A 16,194-nucleotide genomic window follows, 5' to 3' on the forward strand; every position below is an offset into this window, starting at 1 on the left:
TTGGGGCTCCAGGGGTTTTGGGGTTCCGGGGGGTTTGGAGCTCCAGGGGGTTTCAGGGGGTTTGGGGCTCCAGGGGGTTCCAGGGGTTTGGGGTTCCAGGGGGTTTGGGCAGTGGTCCCAGGGATACACAGGGCAGGATTGACCCAGGGACCTCAGTCTGCTGGGCCACCAACTGGCGGCCCCTGGAGCACCAAACCAAGCACCTTGGACACCCCAAACTGAGACCTCTGGGTCCCCAAACCAAACCTATCCTGCACCCCCAAAGCCATCTCCCTGAAGCCCCAAACCAAGCATCCTGATCCATCAAACCTAGAGCCCCAAAACGGGGATCCCATGGAGCCCCAAACTGTGACTGATGGAGCCCACAAATGATGGCCCCTGGACCCCAAACCACGGTGCCTAGACCCCCCTGGACACCCCAAACCAAGACCTCTGGTCACCCCAAACCAAGACTGCTCACCGCCCCCCTAACCCATCAGAACCCACAAAACCTCCCAACTCCTCCTTCACAGCCCTGCCCTGCCCCTCCACACCCCTCAGGACCCCTGCAGACCCCAAACAGCTCCCCCAGCCCCACAGGGCCTCTTCCTTTCACCTTAAATCCCCTCAGCCCTACAGGAGACCCCAAATTTCTCCCTCAGCCTCACAGGACCCCCTCAATTTCCCCTTCAGCTACACAAGGCCCCCTCACAGCCCCACAGGACCCGCTCCTTTCCCCTCAGAGTCTCCTCAGCCCCACAGGACCCCCTCAGCCCACAGGACCCCCTCCTTTCCCCTCACAGCCCCCTCAGCCCCACAGGACCCCCCCAGTTTCCCCCTCCGAGCCCCCGCCGTCCCCCCGCCGCTCGGGGCTCTCACGGGGCGCTGCCGAGGTGCCTCCGCGGCGTGAGGAAGAGGAGCCGGGCGGGCCGGGCGGCGCTGGCGTCGGGGTGCGCGCTCCAGGGCTTGGCGTAGCTGTGGTCGAGGCACACCAGGTCGAGCTCCCGCTCGTGCGCCGACAGCTGCAGCAGCAGCGAGGTGCCCATCCTGCGGGCCGACCACTGCAGCTCCCGGTCGCGGTCGCGGCCCCTCACAGCCCCACAGGACCCGCTCCTTTCCCCTCAGAGTCTCCTCAGCCCCACAGGACCCCCTCAGCCTACAGGACCCCCTCCTTTCCCCTCACAGCCCCCTCAGCCCCACAGGACCCCCCAGTTTCCCCCTCCGAGCCCCCGCCGTCCCCCCGCCGCTCGGGGCTCTCACGGGGCGCTGCCGAGGTGCCTCCGCGGCGTGAGGAAGAGGAGCCGGGCGGGCCGGGCGGCGCTGGCGTCGGGGTGCGCGCTCCAGGGCTTGGCGTAGCTGTGGTCGAGGCACACCAGGTCGAGCTCCCGCTCGTGCGCCGACAGCTGCAGCAGCAGCGAGGTGCCCATCCTGCGGGCCGACCACTGCAGCTCCCGGTCGCGGTCGCGGTCCCCGGCCCGCTGCGACATGGCGGGAGCCCCGCCCCCTCCCCCTCCCCAGGGCGCGTGCGCGGGGCGCGCTCCCGCGGGGTGTCCCCGTGGGAACCCGGGAATGTCCGTGGGATTGTCCCCAGGGATGTCCCCAGGGATGTCCCCGTGGGAACGGACCCGGGAATGTCTCTGCGATGTCCCCGGGAATGTCCCCGTGGGAACGGACCCGGGAATGTCTCTACGATGTCCCCGTGGGAAGATGTCCCCGTGGGAACCCGGGAATGTCCCTGGGATTGTCCCCAGGAATGTCCCCAGGGATGTCCCCGTGGGAAGGGACCCGGGAATGTCTCTGAGATGTCCCCGTGGGAAGGGACCCGCGGGGACCCGGGAATGTCTCTGGGATGTCCCTGCGATGTCCCCAGGAATGTCCCTGGGATGTCCCCAGGGATGTCCCCGGGCTGTCCCCGCGGAAGGGCCGCTCCAGGCTCACCCAGCCCCGCACAGGTCCCTGCGGGGTCGCGCGTGGCGCGCGGGGACCCGGGGCCGCGGCTGGCGGTGACAGCGCCGCCCGCGCGACAGCCCCCGCGACAGCGCCGCCGTTGGCACCGGGACACGGCGAGCCAACGGCCGCGCTGCGGCCGCGGGGCTGGTGCCACTGCGGCTGGCACTGCGGTGGCACCCCCCGGTGGCAGCGCCTCGGGGTGGCCCGCTGGTGGCACCCCCCGGTGACAGCTCTGTCCCCCCTCGGTGGCCATGCTGCGGTGCCACGTTGTCGCCGCCCGCATCCCCGGGGCCACCGGCTTCGGTCCCGGCGTCCTGCTGTCCGTCTCCTTCCGAGGTACCGCGGGCTTGGGGACACCGCGGGGGCTGTCCCCGTGGCACCGGGTGGCACCGCCACGCTGCCCGTGCCCCGTGTCCCCATCCTGAGGTGCCACCCCCCCTCCTGTGGCACGCAGGTGTCCCCAGGAGAACCCAGGTGGTGCCCGAGGAGCGCAGCCCCACCTGGAACGAGGTGAGGCGGCCCCGGGGGTGACCCGTGGTGGCACAGGGACACCGGGTCCCCCCCCTGAGCAGTGTCACCCCCCTCAGGAGCTGGCATGGCCGCTGGACGCGTGTCCCCTGAGTGCCACCGACGCGCTGGCCCTGCGCCTGCGGCGAGGGGACTGCCCGCTGCCCCAGGGGTGAGTGCCAGCCCCGAGGGGACACCCCCGGCCACCGCGGCCACGCTCACCGTGTCGCCCGCCCCCACAGGTTCCTGGGCGCCGCCACAGTGTCGCTGGGCGAGCTGGCGGCCACCCCCAGCCTGCCGCTGGCCCTCGGGGACATCCCGCTGCTGGACCACCGCGAGCGGCCCACGGGGGTGAGCCCTGCCCCGCCGCGCCCCGCCGCGCCCCGCGTGCCACTGTCCCCGTGTCGCTGTCCCCTTGCAGTGCACCGTCACCCTCTGCTGCTACCACGGCCCGCGCGGGGACATCCCCGTCACCAGCGAGCAGGACCAGGTGGCCCTGGAGCCGCCCGCGGTGGCACCCGCCGACAGGAAAGAGGATTTCCAGGTAGGGCACCCGCGGGCGCGGTGGCACCGCGGGGGTGACGTCCCCTCGCGGCCACCACGCCCGTGGCACCCCGCAGGTCCGGGTGAGGGTCATCAGGGGCCGCCAGCTGCGGGGCAATGGCATCAGGCCCGTGGTGCGGGTGCAGATCGGGAAGCGCCACTTCCGCAGCCGCAGCCGCAGCGGGAACAACCCCTACTTCGACGAGGTGACAGCGCCGAGGGGACGCGGGCGCCGCCGCTGTCCCGCGGCCCGCGCTCACCCTCCTTTCTCGGGGTTTAGGTGTTCTGTCAGAATTTCCGCATGACGCCCGAGCAGCTGGTGGCACAGCCCATCCACATCCAGGTGGGGCGAGGGGTGGCACTGGGGGACAGGGACAGGGACACGGGGATGGGGACACAGGGACACAGGGACAGAAGGACACAGGGACAGCCGTGTCCCCTTCCCTGGCCCAGGTGCTCCGTTCACCAAATATCTGCACAAAACCCGTCATCGGCATCTTCGAGGTGAGGAGTGGGGGGATTGGGAATGGGGTTTGGAGAGTGAGGGATTGGGATTTTGGGACTGGGGTTTGGGAATGGGCTGTCAGAGCACTCTCATCCCCTTTGCCGTTCCCACAGCTCGACATCGGCACCGTCTACTCTGCCCCAGGTAACGACAGGCTTGGGGTGACACTGGGTGACACTGGGTGACACTCAGTGACACATTTTGGGGTGCCACATTTCGGGGGGTGTTTCTGGCAGGCCCTGGCCAGGGGTTAAACCTCATTTTGGGTGCACACCGTGCGTTTTGGGGCGGTTTTAGCCATGCCCTGGGTGCCACGCTTCGGGCGCTGTTCCACGCCAGCACCAGCCAGGGGCGAGGCCTCATTTTGGGGGAGCCCCGCGCGTTTTGGGGAGGCGCCAGGCGGGCTCCGGGCGCGGCCCCGGTGCCACCGGGAGGTGACGGCGCTGTCCCCCGCGGGGCAGGGCGCAGCCTGAGCGGGAAGTGGCTGAGCCTGCAGCACCCGCGGCTCCGCGACGGCCGCTCGCAGGGCTGGCTGCAGGTCAGCCTGGTGGTGCGCCGAGCCGGAGAGAGCGCCCAGGTGAGCCCCGCGCCCCGAAATCCCCCAAAATCCCCGCTGGGGCGTCCCCGCGCCGCCACCTCCATCCCTGCACGCCAGGAGCAGGAGGTGCCGGCGGGGGACGAGGATGTGGAGGCCAACCTGCTGCGGCCACCGCCCTGCGCCGCCACGCTGCAGATCCGCGTGTTCCGCGCCGAGCTCCTGCCGCGGGGTGGGGACACCGGGAATCGGGGTGGGAACTCCGGGGATTGGGGTGGGAACTCCGGGGATTGGGGTGGGGACACGGGGGTTTGGGATGGGGACATCGGGGATTGGCGTGGGGACACCGGGAATTGGCGTGGGGACACTGGGGTTTGGGGTGGGGACACCGGGAATTGGGGTGGGAACTCCGGGGATTGGGGTGGGGACATCGGGATGTGGCGTTGGGACATTGGGGTTTGGAATGGGGGTGGTTTTGGGGACCCCCCCCTTTCCCATCACAAGGTGGGCATGGGGGAATTTGGGGCAAAGGGTGGATTTGGGGACCCCCCCCTGCTCACCACAGAGTGGGAGCCGGGGGTGGCTCGGGGTGGGGGTGGCTCTGGGGACCCCCCCAATGTCGCTGCTGGCCATCCCCGCGCAGCGGAGCCGCGCCTGGGCGGCGCCGCGGGCTCGCTGAAGGCGTCGGTGCGGGTCGGCTTTGCGGGCAGGACGGTGAGCGCCGGAGGGGAATTTGGGGTGCCCGGGGGGCCCTGGGGGTGCCCGACCCTTCCGGGGGCTCACGGGTGCCCCCGCCGCAGCTCTGCACCCGCTGGGTGCCCGCCGATGCCAGCCCCGAGTGGAACGAGGTTTTGTTCTTCCCCCTGCGGGTGAGGAGCGCCCCCGGCCCTAAAGAGGGGCACCCCAAAAAGGGGGGACGCCCCCATTTCCACTGCCACGCGCTGTTCTGTCCCCGCAGCTGCCCCCCATCTGTGACGAGATCCTGCTGGAAATCCTGCGTGGGTGAGCGGGGGACACCCCGAGGGTTTGGGGGACACCCGGGGGGTTGGGGGACACCCCGAGGGTTTGGGGGACACCCCGAGGGTTTGGGGGACACCCGGGGGGTTGGGGGACACCCCGAGGGTTTGGGGGACACCCAGGGGGCTTGGGGACCCCTGACCGTGCTCCCTCCAGGTCGTGCCGCAGCAAAGCCGTGGGCAGGGCCACCCTGAGGCTGTCCCAAATCTCCCGGGACCCCGACGAGCTCGAGGGTGAGCGGGGCTGTCCCTTTTTGGGGTCCCCGATAGCCCGAGGCCACCCTGAACCCCCTTTTCTCTGCCCCCAGAGGGGACCCCCGGGTTTTTCCCCTCCTTCGGGCCCAGCTTCCTGCCCTTCTACGGCCCCCGGGAGGACGCGGCCAGGGTACGCAGCAGGTTTGGGGGCAGTGGGGGTTTTGGGGGAAAATCAGGAGTTATTGGGGCAAAGGAAGGATTTCTGAGGGCCGTGGGATGTTTGGGGTGAGAACGGGGCAGCGCAGGAGGAAATAGGGGGTTTGGAGGGAGAATGGGGTTATGGGGCTTGTCAGAGGGTTTGGGGAATGGGAAAGGGAATTTGGGGTGTTGTCAAGGGCAGTGGGATTTGTGGGGTGAAATGGGGTGGGGGAAAGGGAGAATGGGGTGGAAATGGGGTGGAGAAATGGAGAATGGGGTGGAAATGGAGAATGGGGTGGAAATGGGGTGGGGGGAATGGAGAATGGAGAATGGGGTGGAAATGGGGTGGGGGAAATGGAGAACCGGGCATTTGAAGGAAAAATGGGGAATTGTTGAGGCAAACGCGGGACGAAATGGGGTGGGGGAAAGGGAGAATGGGGTGGAAATGGGGTGGAGAAATGGAGAATGGGGTGGAAATGGAGAATGGGGTGGAAATGGGGTGGGGGAAATGGAGAACCGGGCATTTGAAGGAAAAATGGGGAATTGTTGAGGCAAACGCGGGACTTTAGGAGACAGTGGGACTTTTGGAGTGAAAATAGGATGGAGGAAATGGGGAATGGGGGGGAATGGAGAATGGGGTGGAAATGGGGTGGGGGAAATGGAGAACGGGGTGGAGAAATGGAGAACGGGATGAAAACGGGATGGGGCCAACAGAGAACGGAACATTTAAGGGAAAACAGCAAATGCTGGGGCAGGACTTTGGGGCACAGCGGGACATTTGGGGCGCCCCATGGGCCACCCCCCACCGCGGGGCTCCTTTCCCAGGACTCGGGGCCGGTCTATGGGGGCCGCCTGCTGCTGGAGCTCTGCACCCACCCGGGGTCCCCCCCCGGCCGCCCCCGCGACGCCGCGGCCCCGGTGGACGCCGAGCGGGCGCAGGTGGGGACAGGGGGGACGCGGCGGGCCGGTGCCACCCGCGGGGCCGGCTGAGCGCTTTTGGGGTCTCTCCCGGCCGCAGAGCCGCCTGCCCCGCTGCCGCCTGGGGCTCTGCGGGGTTTTCTACTCGGCCACCATGGTGCCCGGCGGCCCCGAGGCGCTGAGCCTGGAGCTGGGCATCGGCTCCGCCGCGGCCGCCACCGCGCCCGCCCTGCCCGCCTTCGACGGTGAGCGGGGACAGCGGGACAGCGGGACAGCGGGACAGCGGGACAGCGGGACAGCGGGACAGCGGGACAGGGGGACAGCGGGACAGCGGGGACAGGGGGACAGCGGCAGTGGGGACAGGGGGACAGTGGGGACACTGCCACCCGCCCGGGGCCTGGGGGGCGGGAGGGGGCGGTGGGACAGCGGGGCACTGATTGATTGTTGGGAGTGGTTGGTTAGCGGGGTTATTAAAGGGTTTGGTGGGCGTGGGTGGGAGGGATTGGGTGGTTTGGGGTTGTTTGGGGGGATTTTAGGGGTGTTTGGGGGGGTTTTAGGGTGTTTTGGGCTGATTTTAGGGTGTTTTTCCCGGATTTAGGGAACCTCTACCACCACCTGCCGTGGTTCCGGGACAAGCCGGTGGTCGCTGTCACCTCGCTGTGGGAGGACGCCGGGCACCGCTGGGACAGCCTGAACCTCCTGCGAGCCCTGTGCCAGCGCCTGGTGAGACCCCAAATCCGGCTGGGAACGACCCCAAATCCGGGCGGGACTGACCCCAAATCCGGCTGGGAATGACCCCAAATCCGGCTGGGAATGTCCCTAAATCCAGGTGGGAATGATCCCAAATCCGGCTGGGAATGATCCCAAATCCAGCTGGGGACTGACCCCAAATCTCTGCGGGGTTGACCCCAAATCCAGCTGGGATTTATCCCAAATCTGGATGGACTGATCCCAAATCCAGGTGGGGACTGACCCCAAATCCAGCTGGGACTGATCCCAAATCTGGATGGACTGATCCCAAATCCAGGTGGGATTAATCCCAAATCCAGATAGGGACTGATCCCAAATCCGGGCGGGACTGAACCCAAATCTGGCTGGGATTAATCCCAAATCCAGATAGGGACTGATCCCAAATCCAGGTGGGATTGATCCCAAATCCGGGCGGGACTGAACCCAAATCTGGCTGGGATTGATCCCAAATCCGGGCGGGACTGACCCCAAATCTGGCTGAGATTGATCCCAAATCTGGCTAGGACTGATCCCAAACCCATGTGGGAATGGTCTGGGGTGGGATTGACCCCAAACCCATGTGGGGACATTTTGGGGCCGTTCCCAGGAGAGGAACCTGTCCGAGCTGCAGGGACACCGCCGGGACACCGCCGGGGACATCGGGACAAAGCTGCTGCAGGAGCTGGAGCAGGACTGCGAGTGAGAGATCCCAAATCCCAAAATTGGAGTTTGGGGCCAGGGGATCCCGAACCTGGGGGGGAAACGGGGCTGGCAGTGGGGGATTGGGGGATTTGGGACTCTTTGGGACACTTTGGGGGACAGGGGACATTCAGGAGGGGATTTGGGGTGGAAATGAGATGAGGGGGACGTGGGGATTTTGGGGTGGAAACGGGGTTTTTGGTGGGAGGATGGAGTGTTTGGGGAATAAAACCAAAGAATTGTTGGGGCAAAGAATTTTAGGGGTGAAACCGGGGATTTTGGGGTAATCCTGAAGGTTTTGGGGCACTGCGGGGATGCCCTGGGCTGGGGTGATTTTAGGATTATTTGGTGGTGATTTTGGATGTTTTGGGGGTGATTTTGGGGTAATTTTGGGGTGTTTGTGTGTCCCTAGGGGTGCCCTGGACTGAGATGTTTTTGGGGTGATTCCGGGATGTTTTTGGGGTGATTCTGGGGTGATTTGGGGCTGTTCTGGGCCCTGCAGGGCCGCCCTGCAGTGCCTGGAGGAGCAGCCCGCTCTGACCGCCCTGGACCAGCAGCTCCGGAGCTGCCGGCGCCGCCTCCTGCGGCGGCTGCGGGGCGAGGCCGGGGCCGGTGGCGGGCACGGGGACACCCTGGCGACAGTGGCCCAGGGCTGGCTGCGGCAGGCGGCCGCGCTGGCCGTGGAGGTGACACCCAAACCCCCAAAACGGGACAAATCCAAACCCCACAAGGCTGAGGCTGGGAGTGTCCAGGCTCCCTGTGGGGCCGTTCCTGTCCCCGTTGTGGCACCGCTCTCACCCCTGTCCCCGTGTCCCCGCAGCCGCAGGCCGGTGTCCCCGACGTGCAGCTGTGGCTGCTGCGGGGCCAGCTGCGGGTGGCCTCGGCCCGTGTCGCCGCCACCGATGTCCTGCACTCGCCGCGCGGCCCCGGCGCCTGCGGCCGCCTCTGCGGGAGGATCCTCACGCTGTTCCTGGTGGGAGCTCCCCTGCTGTCCCTCTTGGTGTCCCCTGGTGTCCCTCCGTGTCCCCTTGGTATCCCTTCGTGTCCCCTTGGTGTCCCCACAGCCCCTTTGTGGCCCTCCATGTCCCCCTTCCTCTCTGCTCCCTGTCCCCTCCGTCCCTGCTCCATGTCCCCTCCACACCCCCCTCTGTCCCCTCCGTGTCCCCTCCGTGTCCCCTCCGTGTCCCCATGTCCCCTGTCCGTCCCCCCGCGTGTCCCCGCCCCTCGGTGGCACTGTGCCACGCTCTGTGCCACGCTCTGTGCCACGCTCTGTGCCACGCAGGGCTGCGGGGACAGCCAGGCGCAGGTGCGGGTCCGGCTGTGGCTGGGGCGAGTGGCCGAGAGCGGCGAGCTGGCCCCGCTGCTCGGGGGGAGCCTGCGCTTCTACAGCGAGACGGTGGGGACAGCACGGGGACTGCGGGGGGACAGCGAGGGGACAATACAGGGGACAACATGGGGACAGCACGGGGACAGCGGGGGGACGATACAGGGGACAGCGGGGGGACAGCGGGGGGACAATACAGGGGACAGCGGGGGGACAATACAGGGGACAGCGGGGGGACAATACAGGGGACAGCACAGGGGAGAGCATGGGGACAATACAAGGGACAACGAGGGGACAGAGAGGGGAAAATACAGGGAACAGCGAGGGGACAGCGGGAGGACAATACAGGGGACAGCGGGGGGACAGCACAGGGGACAATACAGGGGACAGCATGGACACAATACAGGGGACATCATGGGGACAGCGCAGGGTACAGAGGGGAAGGGACAGTGCCTGGTATGTGACAGCGGGGAGGGGACAGTACCGGAGGGGACAGCGTCGGGAGGGGACAGCGCCCCACAGTGTCCCCGAAGGCCAGCCGCTCTGTCCCCGCAGTACGAGCACCAGACGCGGCTCTTGGGGAAATGGGGTCCCCGGGGGCTTTTGGGGCGCCCCGCGTTCTCCGACAGCTCCGGCCGGGCCGCGCCCCCCCCGGACGAGCTGCGGCCCCCCACGGGCTGGCGCTGGGACGGGCCCTGGAGCGTGGAGCGGCCGCGGCGGTGAGCCGAGGGGACAGCCAGCCGCCCCTGTCCCTGTCCCCGTGTCCCCAGGGCGCGGTGTCAGCAGCGCTGTCCCCCGTGTCCCCAGGGTGCCGGCGCAGGGCGCGGACAGCGCGGTGCTGGAGGAGCTCTACGAGAACCAGAGCCGCGACCCCAGCGGGGGCTGGGCCAGCACGGCCACCACGGACGCCGTGAGTGGGGGACAGCGCGGGGACAGCGCGGGTGACGCCGGAGCGTCGCGGCTCAGCGCCCGCCTGGTTTCGCAGAAGGGAGCGGCGGTGCCACCGAAGGAGGAGGTGGCCTGTCCCCAGGGCTGGCGTGTCACCAGTGACTGGCACGTGGACATGGAGGGGACCGAGGATGAGGACGGTGAGTGGGGGGTCCCCGGTGGGCACAGCATGGGTGGGGGGGACAGGGACAGGGGGTGACAGAGGTGAGGGTGGCAGGGACAGGGTGGCAGGGACACGGTGGCAGGGACAGGGTGACAAGGACACGGTGGCAGAGAAGGAGCTGACCCCTGCACGCAGGTTGGCAGTACGGGGTGGGCACGGAGGATGGCGGCCCCCCGGCAGCGTGGCACAGCAAGGGACAGCAGTGCCACACCCTGCGGCGCCGGCGCTGGCTCCGGGTCCGCCACAGGGACAGCGACAGCTGGACACAGGAGCAGGACACGGACACCCTGGTGACACACGCGGGGACAGGGACGGGGCGGTGGCTGTGGAGGTGGCAGGGTGGGGGTGACAGAGGGGGGTGACAAGGATGGGGTGGCAGGGATGGGGGTGGTGGGACGATGATGACAGGGAAGGGGGTGATGGGGATGAGGGTGGCAGTCCCCGTGTCACGCTGTCCCCGCCCCTGCCCCTGCAGGACCCCGAGGAGCTGTGGGAGGACGAGGCCTGGCAGCCCGAGTGCTTCTGGGGCTGCTCCTTCCAGCCCCCGGTCCCGGCCAGGCAGTCCCCCTGTCACGCTGTCCCCCTGTCACGCTGTCCCCGCGCCCTGCCCCTGCAGGACCCCGAGGAGCTGTGGGAGGACGAGGCCTGGCAGCCCGAGTGCTTCTGGGGCTGCTCCTTCCAGCCCCCGGTCCCGGCCGGTCCCCGGTGCCGCCGGCGGCGCTGGCAGCGCAGCCTGGTGCCCGCCGAGCCCGCGGCCGTGGCGCCGCTCTTCCTGCTCCAGGGAGCCCCGGTAGGAGCGGGAGCGTCCGGGAGAACGGGAGGGACCCGGGGGGACGGGAGGTGTCGGGAGGCAGGGGAGATGGAAGGGAGGGAAGAGCGAGGGATGGAGCCCTGTGGAGCGAGGCCACGGTGGGACACAGGACACGGGGACAGCAGCGTCCCCCCAGCCCGGCCCTGTCCCCTCCCAGGACACCGAGGAGCCGGCCCAGGACGGTGCAGCCGCGGCCCTGCAGCAGCCGCCCCTCTTCATCCTCTGCAGCTTCCAACGTGAGCCCGGGGCCGGCAGGGACCGGGAGGGACCGGGGAGGGACCGGGAATGACCGGGAGTGACAAGGGAGGGATCGGGAGTGACCGGGAGAGACCCGGAGTGACGGGGGAGGGACCGGGAGTAACCGGGAAGGGCCGGGAGGGGCCGGGGGCTCGCAGCCCCCCCTGACCCCCGGCTGTCCCCAGGGCCCGGCCGCTTCCAGCTCCGCTGTTACATCTTCCAGGCGCTGGATCTGGCGCCCGGCGGCTCCAGGATCTCCATAGGTGGGACCCCCCCGGCCCCCGGCGCCGCCCCCGGGGCAGCCCGGGGCGCTGACGGTGTCGCTGTCCCCAGATGCCACCGCGCAGGTGTCGTTCGTGTCCCGGAGCCAGCGCACGCGGGCGGTGCGCGGCGCGCTGGACCCGCGCTGGGAGCAGACGCTGCTCTTCGCCGGGGTGCCGCTGTGCGGGGACCCCCGGGGCGTCCCGCGGGACCCCCCCGCCGTGGTGGTGGAGGTGTGCGAGCAGCGGGGACAGGTACGGGACACACCGGGAGAGAGGGAGGGATGGGAGAAGGGGGAGGGATGAGGAATGGGACGTGGATAAGGATGGGGGATGAGGGATGGAAGGATGAAGGGAGGGATGGAGTGATGTGGGAGAGAGGGAAGGAGGGAGGAGAGAGGGAAGAAGGGATGGATGGATGGATGGGGGGACAGGGGCTCCGGGATGGAAGGACGGGGGTGTCAGGGACGGAAGGATGGGGGTGTCAGGGATGGAGGGGCAGGGAAGGAGGGGCAGGGGGCTCAGGGTTGGAAGGACAGGGAGTGAGGGATGGAAGGATGGGGGTGTCAGGGACAGAAGGATGGGGGTGTCAGGGCCAGCCGGGTCAGGGAAGGAGGGGCAGGGACGCCCCGGCTGTCCCGGCCCGCGCTCAGGCTGTCCCCGCAGGGCCCCGCGGCGCTGCTGGGCCGGTGCGTGGTCGCCCCGCGGGTCTGGCTGGACGCGGCGCTGCGGGAGCCGCCCCGGCTCCAGCCCCACCCGCTGCGGGGCCCGCGGGGCGCGGCTGGGGAGCTGCTGGCGGCCTTCGAGCTCCTGCACGAGCCCGAGGTGAGGCGGCGACAGCGGCCACGCAGGGGTGACACGGAGGGCACCCAGGGCCGCGGTGGCATTGTCGCGGTGTCCCCCCCACGGCAGGACGGGTCCCCGGCTCCGCTCAGCCCCCCGCCCCTGAGGAAGGACGGGCTGGGGTTCGGCATCCCCCCGGAGCTGCGGCCGCGCCTGCAGAGGGTGGCGCTGGAGGTGGGAGCCACCGGCGGGGAGGGGACAGCGTGGGGACAGCGCGGGGACATGGGGGGAGCAAGGAATGGGATGGAGGGGGGGCTGGGATGGGGACGGGGATGGGACAGGGATGGGGACAGGGATAAAGGTGAATTGGGGATGGGAATGGGGACAGGGACAAAGGTGGGATGGGGACAGATGGGGACAGGGACAAAGCTGATTTGGGGACAGGGATAAAGGTGAATTGGGGACAGGGATAAAGGTGGGATGGGGACGGGGATGGGACAGGGATAAAAGTGAATTGGGGACAGGGACAAAGGTGGGATGGGGACAGATGGGGACAGGGACAAAGCTGATTTGGGGACAGGGATAAAGGTGAATTGACAAGGACAGGGGATGGGGACAGGATCCCAGACTGGAGGTGGAGCCTGGGCGTGGCACGGGCTGCGGGCAGAGCTGAAGCTCCTGGGGATGGGGACAAGGACAGGGGATGGGGACAGCGCAGGGACAAGAAGAGGAGCGAAGATGAGCGTGGGCACGGGGGGCAGAGGCAAGGCCAGCACAGAGGTGGCGACAGGGACACGGATGGGGCCAGCAGCTTCAGGCTGGCGCCGGGGGAGCCCCGCGGGTGACAGGAGCCCGGTGTCCCGCCAGGTGCTGGCCTGGGGGCTGCGGGGGCTGCGCGGGGCCGTGCGGGAGCCGCGGCTGGAGCTGCAGTGGGGGGAGCAGAGCCTGTGGACGCCCCCGATCCAGGACACGGCCACCAACCCCAACTTCCCCAGCAACGCCTTCCTGCTGACGCTGGTGAGGGCGGCGCGGGGCGGGGGGCGGGGGGCGGCCCGCGGGGTGGCCGCGGGTGACCGCACTGTCCCCGCAGGCGCTGCCCGAGGAGCAGCGCTTCGTGCCGCCCATCCGCCTGCGGCTCTGGCACCGCGCGGGCTCCGAGCGCCGGCTGCTGCTGGGCCAGGCCAGCGTCAGGGACCTGCGCCAGTACCGCTGCCACCCGCCCGGCCAGCAGCAGCTGCTGCGCCCCGGCAGGGCCGGCAAGGGCCCTCACACGGCTGTGGCAATGCCAGGTGCTGCCCGTCCCACCCCTGACCGTCCCTGGTGCCACCTGTCCCATCCCTGGTGCCACCTGTCCCATCCCTGCCCATGCCAGGTGTCCCCAGCCCCATCCCAGCTGTCCCCAGCCTGTCCCTGTGTCCCCAGCCCGTGCCAGCTGTCCCCTCCCTCACCCCTGCTGTCCCCGTGTCCCTCAGACCAGCTCCTTCCCTTGCGGGTCCCCTGCAGCCCCTGCAGACGCTGGTGGTCCCTGCTCCTGGCCACAGCCCCGGCCAGGATGGCTCAGGTGCGTCCCCCCGGTCACCTGGCACCAGCCCTGGCACCGCGGGGCGCTGGCACCGCCCGGCCCTGTGCCTCAGTTTCCCCTTTGCTCCCTGCAGGGCCTGCTCGGCTGCCTGAGGAACAAGCGGGCTGAGGACGAGGTGGGCACAGGAACGGGGTGGCACCAGGGCCACCAGGGCCACCAGGACAATCTGTGCCCAGCTGCTTCTGCTCCCCACCAGGATGAGGAAGACGAGGAGGAGGAGGAGGAAGATGATGATGAGGAGGAGGACGAGGATGCAGACGAGGACGAGGAGGAAGAGGAGAGGGACTGGTGGAGCAGATTCTACGCATCCATGGAGGACAAGGACCCCAAATCCCCGTGGAGAAGCAATGGGGACAGACTGAAGGTGAGCCTGGGACAGGGATGGGGACAATGGGGACAGGGACAGGATGGGGACAGGGATGGGGATGAAGATGGAATGGGGACAGGGACGAGGATGAAGCTGGGGAGGACAAGGATGACGAATCTGGGGAGGGGACTGAGATGGGACAGGGATGGGGACAATGGGAACAGGGATGGGGATGGGGATGAAGATGGAATGGGGATGAAGCTGAGGGGGACAAGGATGACGAAGCTGGGGAGGGAACAGGGATGATGATGAAGGTGAGGACAAGGACAAGGATGATGATGAAGGTGGGGAGGGGACAAAGATGGGGGTGAAGCTGAGGAGGACAAGGATGGGGATGAAGCTGGGAGGAGGGACAGAGATGACGAAGCTGCAGAAGGGACAGGGATGAGGATGAGGAGGGAACGGGCACAAGGACGAAGAAGGGGCCGGGCCCGCGGTGGAAAGCAGCCCGGCCCGGGGCTGATGCGAGGCCGGCCCTGCCCCGCAGATCTACGGCTGCGAGCTGGAGGCGGTGCCCGAGTTCCAGGGGCTGCAGGATTTCTGCCAGACCTTCCCCCTCTGCAAACCCGGCCGCGCCGCCGAGCCCGTGGGCAGCTTCAAGGTGGGTGAATCCCCCCCTCACACACCCCGACAGCACCCGGGGGACCCCCGGAGGGCACCGGGGGGTCTCTCAGGGGCTGTTCCGCATCTACCCCGTGCCCGAGGGGGCGGGAGCGGCCCCCGCCCCGCTCTGCTTCCAGCGGCTGCCCCCGCGCCAGCCGCAGCCGTGCCTGGTGCGCGTCTACGTGGTGCGAGCCTTCGACCTGTCCCCCCGCGATGTCACCGGCCTGGTGAGGACAGCGGGGACCCCCGCGGGGCCGGGCGGGCCGTGCTGGCCGCGGGGTCACCGCCCTGTCCCCTCCGCAGAGCGATCCCTACGTGCGGGTGGCGCTGGGCAAGAAGACGCTGGGGCAGCGGGACCAGTACGTGCCCAACACCCTGGAGCCCGTCTTTGGCAGGTGCGGCCGGGTGGCCCTGCCACTGTCACCCCCAGGGCGGGTGGCCCTGCCACTGTCACCCCCGGGGTGTGTGGCCCTGGCACTGTCACCTCCAGGGGCCACTGGGGGCGCTCACCAGGTCGCCATTCCCAGTGCTGTTGTGCCACCAGATCCCTGTACCATTCCCTGTCCTGCTGTGCCCCTGTGTCCCCACCTGTCCCCTCCCTGTCCTGCCATGCCCCGTGTCCCCATCTGTCCTGCCATGTCCCTTTGTCCCCACCTGTTCTGCCATGTCCCCGTGTCCCCCCTGTCCTCTCCCTGTCCTGCCATGCCCCGTGTCCCCATCCGTGCATCCCCATCTGTCCTGCCATGTCCCTGCGTCCCCATGTCCCCGTCCCCATGCCCGCCCCGGGCTGATGGCACTGCCACCACCAGGATGTTCGAGCTGACGGCCACCATCCCGCTGGAGAAGGACCTGCGGGTGACAATCATGGACCACGACAAGGTGCCACCGGACCAGGAGATCGGCAGCACCACCATCGACCTGGAGGACAGGCTGCTGTCCCAGCGCCGCGCCCACTGCGGGCTGCCCGCCCTGTACCACACGTGCGTGGCACGGGACACGAGGGGACACGGGGGGGGGACACGGGAGTGGGGGGGCACAGGAGGGTTTGGAGGGCACAGGAGGGTTTGGGGAGCACAGCAGGATGGCACGGAGCGGGCACAGGGGGCGGGGGGCTGGCACAGGGCTCGCTCCCAGCTGAGGTGCCACTGCCCTGTCCCCAGCGCGGGCCCCGCGTGCTGGCGGGACCAGCTGTGCCCCAGCCGGGCCCTGGAGCTGCTGGCGGGCACCCGGGGGCTGCCCGGGCCCCGCTTCAGCCGCGGGGGCACCGCCCTGAGCCTGAGCGGGCAGCGCTTCGAGCTGCACCACTTCGGTGAGGGCAGCCAGGGGCCGGGGCCGGGGGGCT

At 68.8% G+C, this 16,194-nt stretch overlaps 2 protein-coding genes across 4 annotated transcripts in view; one reads left to right on the forward strand and one right to left on the reverse strand.

Annotated features, from left to right (window-relative positions):
* Positions 1–1,496, reverse strand: part of KANSL3 (KAT8 regulatory NSL complex subunit 3) — a 16,658-nt gene extending 15,162 nt beyond the window's left edge. For 2 of the 3 annotated variants that reach the window (XM_039702626.1, XM_039702624.1), the window contains exons 1-2: positions 1,420–1,489; positions 859–1,038 (exon numbers count right to left, since the gene is read on the reverse strand). In XM_039702626.1, the coding sequence (XP_039558560.1) occupies positions 859–1,038; positions 1,420–1,466 (227 nt within the window). In that variant the 5' untranslated portion in view covers positions 1,467–1,489. Of the gene's footprint in view, positions 1–858; positions 1,039–1,239 lie in introns of all 3 variants that reach the window. The other variant, XM_039702625.1, reaches the window with a different exon arrangement.
* A 684-nt stretch (positions 1,497–2,180) lies between these two features.
* Positions 2,181–16,194, forward strand: part of FER1L5 (fer-1 like family member 5) — an 18,454-nt gene continuing 4,440 nt past the window's right edge. Inside the window, exons 1-40 of the mRNA XM_039702678.1 lie at positions 2,181–2,265; positions 2,384–2,439; positions 2,517–2,608; positions 2,679–2,787; positions 2,858–2,980; positions 3,057–3,185; positions 3,260–3,322; positions 3,433–3,483; positions 3,598–3,628; positions 3,946–4,061; positions 4,140–4,251; positions 4,663–4,733; positions 4,820–4,888; positions 4,978–5,021; positions 5,193–5,269; positions 5,344–5,420; positions 6,254–6,367; positions 6,447–6,591; positions 6,945–7,069; positions 8,290–8,460; positions 8,595–8,747; positions 9,057–9,170; positions 9,654–9,817; positions 9,906–10,186; positions 10,345–10,499; positions 10,826–10,999; positions 11,178–11,256; positions 11,443–11,520; positions 11,591–11,772; positions 12,184–12,342; positions 12,430–12,534; positions 13,168–13,317; positions 13,391–13,579; positions 13,956–13,997; positions 14,079–14,246; positions 14,737–14,850; positions 14,924–15,079; positions 15,156–15,247; positions 15,662–15,832; positions 16,013–16,161. Of these exons, the coding sequence (XP_039558612.1) occupies positions 2,181–2,265; positions 2,384–2,439; positions 2,517–2,608; positions 2,679–2,787; positions 2,858–2,980; positions 3,057–3,185; positions 3,260–3,322; positions 3,433–3,483; positions 3,598–3,628; positions 3,946–4,061; positions 4,140–4,251; positions 4,663–4,733; positions 4,820–4,888; positions 4,978–5,021; positions 5,193–5,269; positions 5,344–5,420; positions 6,254–6,367; positions 6,447–6,591; positions 6,945–7,069; positions 8,290–8,460; positions 8,595–8,747; positions 9,057–9,170; positions 9,654–9,817; positions 9,906–10,186; positions 10,345–10,499; positions 10,826–10,999; positions 11,178–11,256; positions 11,443–11,520; positions 11,591–11,772; positions 12,184–12,342; positions 12,430–12,534; positions 13,168–13,317; positions 13,391–13,579; positions 13,956–13,997; positions 14,079–14,246; positions 14,737–14,850; positions 14,924–15,079; positions 15,156–15,247; positions 15,662–15,832; positions 16,013–16,161 (4,735 nt within the window). The remainder of the gene's footprint in view (positions 2,266–2,383; positions 2,440–2,516; positions 2,609–2,678; positions 2,788–2,857; positions 2,981–3,056; positions 3,186–3,259; positions 3,323–3,432; positions 3,484–3,597; positions 3,629–3,945; positions 4,062–4,139; positions 4,252–4,662; positions 4,734–4,819; positions 4,889–4,977; positions 5,022–5,192; positions 5,270–5,343; positions 5,421–6,253; positions 6,368–6,446; positions 6,592–6,944; positions 7,070–8,289; positions 8,461–8,594; positions 8,748–9,056; positions 9,171–9,653; positions 9,818–9,905; positions 10,187–10,344; positions 10,500–10,825; positions 11,000–11,177; positions 11,257–11,442; positions 11,521–11,590; positions 11,773–12,183; positions 12,343–12,429; positions 12,535–13,167; positions 13,318–13,390; positions 13,580–13,955; positions 13,998–14,078; positions 14,247–14,736; positions 14,851–14,923; positions 15,080–15,155; positions 15,248–15,661; positions 15,833–16,012; positions 16,162–16,194) is intronic.

This window comes from Passer montanus, unplaced genomic scaffold, assembly GCF_014805655.1.
Source record: "Passer montanus isolate IOZ18808 unplaced genomic scaffold, ASM1480565v1 scaffold158, whole genome shotgun sequence".
Taxonomy (NCBI): domain Eukaryota; kingdom Metazoa; phylum Chordata; class Aves; order Passeriformes; family Passeridae; genus Passer; species Passer montanus.